The sequence below is a fragment of the Lathyrus oleraceus genome, chromosome 6 (assembly GCF_024323335.1).
Source record: "Lathyrus oleraceus cultivar Zhongwan6 chromosome 6, CAAS_Psat_ZW6_1.0, whole genome shotgun sequence".
In the NCBI taxonomy this organism is placed as follows: Eukaryota; Viridiplantae; Streptophyta; class Magnoliopsida; order Fabales; family Fabaceae; genus Lathyrus; species Lathyrus oleraceus.
Window position 1 is genome coordinate 359,532,240 of NC_066584.1, and position 3,205 is coordinate 359,535,444.

The window sequence follows — 3,205 nt, forward strand, 5'->3', positions numbered from 1 at the left end:
TGTCCAGGGGCAATAGGCACTTATGAGTGGATAGTTATGCCTTTTGGCCTAAAAAACGCTGGGGCAACATACCAGCAAACAATGAATTCTATATTCCATGATTATATAGAGACATTTATGCAAGTGTACATAGATGACATTGTGATAAAAACTACGTCAGATGAAGATCATCTAACCCATCTCAGCTAATCATTCGAAAGAATGAGAAAACATGGCTTAAAAATGAATCCTCTTAAGTGTGCATTCTTTGTGCAGGCTAGAGATTTTCTGGGCTTTGTGGTCCACAAAAAGGGGATAGAAATCAATCAGAACAAGACGAAGGCTATTATGGAGACCAAAGCACCATCAACCAAAAAAGAATTGAAATCATTATTAGGAAAGATAAACTTCCTAAGAAGATTCATTTCGAATTTAAGTGGTCGAACTCAAGCCTTCTCTCCCCTTCTGCGCCTGAAACAAGGGAAGTTCGAATGGAATGACGAACATCAAAAGGCATTCGACAAGATCAAACATTATCTGATAAACCCTCCTATCTTGGCACCACCATGTGGAAAGAAGCCTATGAGACTGTATATATCAGCCTCCGACACTACCATAGGTAGCATGTTGGCGCAAGAGAATGAAGATGGCGTCGAAAGAGCCATTTATTATCTTAGTAGGGTTTTAAATGATGCATAAACTAGATACACTTCAATAGAAAAGTTGTGTCTTTGTTTGCATTTCTCTTGTACTAAACTCAAGTATTATATAAAACCTACTGATTTATACGTCTCTTCGCATTTTGATGTCATCAAGTATATGTTATCTAAGCCAATAATGCACAGTCGAATTGGCAAATGGGCTTTAGCACTCACTGAATACTCTTTAACCTTTATGCCTTTAAGGGCAATGAAGGGACAAATAGTATCAGACTTTATTGTAGACCATGCAGTGGTCGAAAATCCTCAACTTCAAGTTCAGTTGAAACCTTGGAAATTATTCTTCGACGGTTCCACTCATAAGGATGGAAGTGGGGTTGGGATAATGTTAATTTCTCCTGACGAAATTCCAACAAAACTCAAATATAGAATTGAAGGTCCCCTTTGTTCTAACAACGAAGTAGAATATGAAGCCCTTATTGTAGGACTTGAGGCTTTGTTGGAATTGGGGGCAACTAGGGTCGAAATTAAAGGAGACTCAGAATTAGTAATCAAGCAACTGACGAAGGAGTACAAATGTATAAAAGAAAATTTGATTATGTACTTCGTCATTGCAAATAGGTTACTCAAAAAATTCGAATACATCGACATAAAACATATCCCTAGAATAAAAAACCAAGAGGCTAATGACTTAGCACAAATAGCTTCAGGGTATAGAATTTCAAAAGAGAAGCTAGAAGAACTTGTCGAAGTAAGAGGAAAGGCAATGGCTGCCAGATTGTCTCCGACAGATTTGGAAAGCACCCAGTTAGGATATGCTAACAAAGAGGAGTTTGAAGTATTGGCCATTGATACCTTAATAGATACAGAGTGGAGGAATCCAATTATTAATTATCTCAAGGACCCTTCGACAGAAACATAAAGGAAAACCAAGTACAGGGCTTTATCTTATGTGTTGATAGGGAATGAATTATTCAAGAAAACCCCTAAAGGGATCCTGTTGAAATGCTTAGGAGAAAGCGAAACTTACTTGGCATTATCTAGTGTACATAGTGGAGCTTGTGGAGCACACCAGGCAGGCCATAAGATGAAATGGTTGCTTTTCAGATATGGAATGTATTGGCCCACCATGTTAAAAGATTGTATAGAATTTGGTAAGGGTTGCCAAGAATGTCAAATACATGCAGGAATTCAACATGCTCCTGCAAGTGAGCTTCATACAATTATTAAGCCTTGGCCTTTCAGAAGGTGGGCATTAGATCTAATTGGGGAAATTAGACCCAATTCACCCAAAGGTCAAAGATACATACTTGTAGGAATTGACTATTTCACTAAATGGGCCGAAGCAGTACCTTTAGTAAATGTGGATCAAGAAACTGTTATCGAATTCATTCAAAGGAAAATTTTATACAGATTTGGAATCCTAGAAAGTATAACAACAGATCAAGGATCAGTTTTTACTGGTCGAAAGATGCAAGAGTTTGCAAAGGAAATGGGTTTCAAACTGTTAACATCCACACCCTATTATGCTCAAGCCAATGGGCAAGTCGAAGCAGCCAATAAAGTAATAATTGGTTTAATCAAAAAGCATGTAGGGAAAAAGCCAAAAAATTGGCACAAAACTTTAGACCAAGCACTCTGGGCTTGTCGAACCTCCCCTAAAGAAGCCACTAACACTACACCTTTCCAGCTTACATTTGGACATGATGCAGTACTACCTGTCGAAGTCTACTTGCAATCAGTGAGAATCCAAAGACAAGGAGAAATTCCATCTGACTTATACTGGGAAATGATGATAAATGAGCTGGTGGATTTGGACGAAGAAAGGTTGCATGCGTTAGAAGTATTAAGAAGACAAAAGGAGAGGGTAGCAAGGGCATACAATAAGAGGGTCAAAGGTAAAACCTTCACTATGAATGATTTAGTTTGGAAAGTCATATTACCTATGGATCGAAAGAATAAGGCATTAGGAAAATGGTCTCCACATTGGGAAGGACCTTTTCGAATTTTAAAAGCCTTTTCAAACAATACATACGAAATAGAAGAACTAACAGAGGATCGAAGAATCCTAAAAGTAAATGGAAAATACTTAAAGAAGTATAAACCATTTATGCACGAAGTTAGAATCATAACAACATAGTAAGTAAAGAACTATCATGGCCAAAATGGTGAAGATATTTAAACTCCAAATATGTGCCAAAATGGCTTTCGTCTTAATCAAGTTACAAGTAAACAAGAGTCGAATAAAGCAAATACAGGAGGAAATCAAAAAGGAATAGTGGCCCTCATCCGATCATATTTTTTCTTCGCCAAGCCAATCTTATACTGAACAGCCGCTTGAACTCCTCTGAGGCGTGCAATATCTTCGTTCATAGCCGTAGCCTTTTCGACATGATCTACGCTTTGCTTCGCCAGATCATCAGCTTCACTACTATCCAAGCTTCAGATAGCAGCCTGCTTCGCCTTAGCGTCAGAAATCTTCTTATGCAATTTTGCAATATGAGATTCCCAGAGACGTATCGAAGCAGTGTAAGTGTCGAACTCTGCTTGGGCTGATTTTCTAGAAG

At 38.2% G+C, this 3,205-nt stretch overlaps 1 protein-coding gene across 1 annotated transcript; it reads left to right on the top strand.

Moving 5' to 3' along the window:
• Positions 1 to 1,767: 1,767 nt before the first annotated feature.
• LOC127095635 (uncharacterized) lies at positions 1,768 to 2,778 on the top strand. Its single transcript, XM_051034300.1, has 2 exons — positions 1,768 to 2,068; positions 2,234 to 2,778. The coding sequence occupies exons 1-2, from the start codon at positions 1,768 to 1,770 to the stop codon at positions 2,776 to 2,778; spliced, it is 846 nt and encodes a 281-aa protein (XP_050890257.1).
• Positions 2,779 to 3,205: the final 427 nt, after the last annotated feature.

Bases quoted from the DNA above. Each gene is read 5' to 3' on its own strand.
- LOC127095635 (XM_051034300.1), top strand. From the start codon at position 1,768: ATGTTAAAAGATTGTATAGAATTTGGTAAGGGTTGCCAAGAATGTCAA. The intron at 2,069-2,233 runs GTATAACAACAG...AAAAGCATGTAG, and splicing joins CAGATTTGGAATCCTAGAAA to GGAAAAAGCCAAAAAATTGG.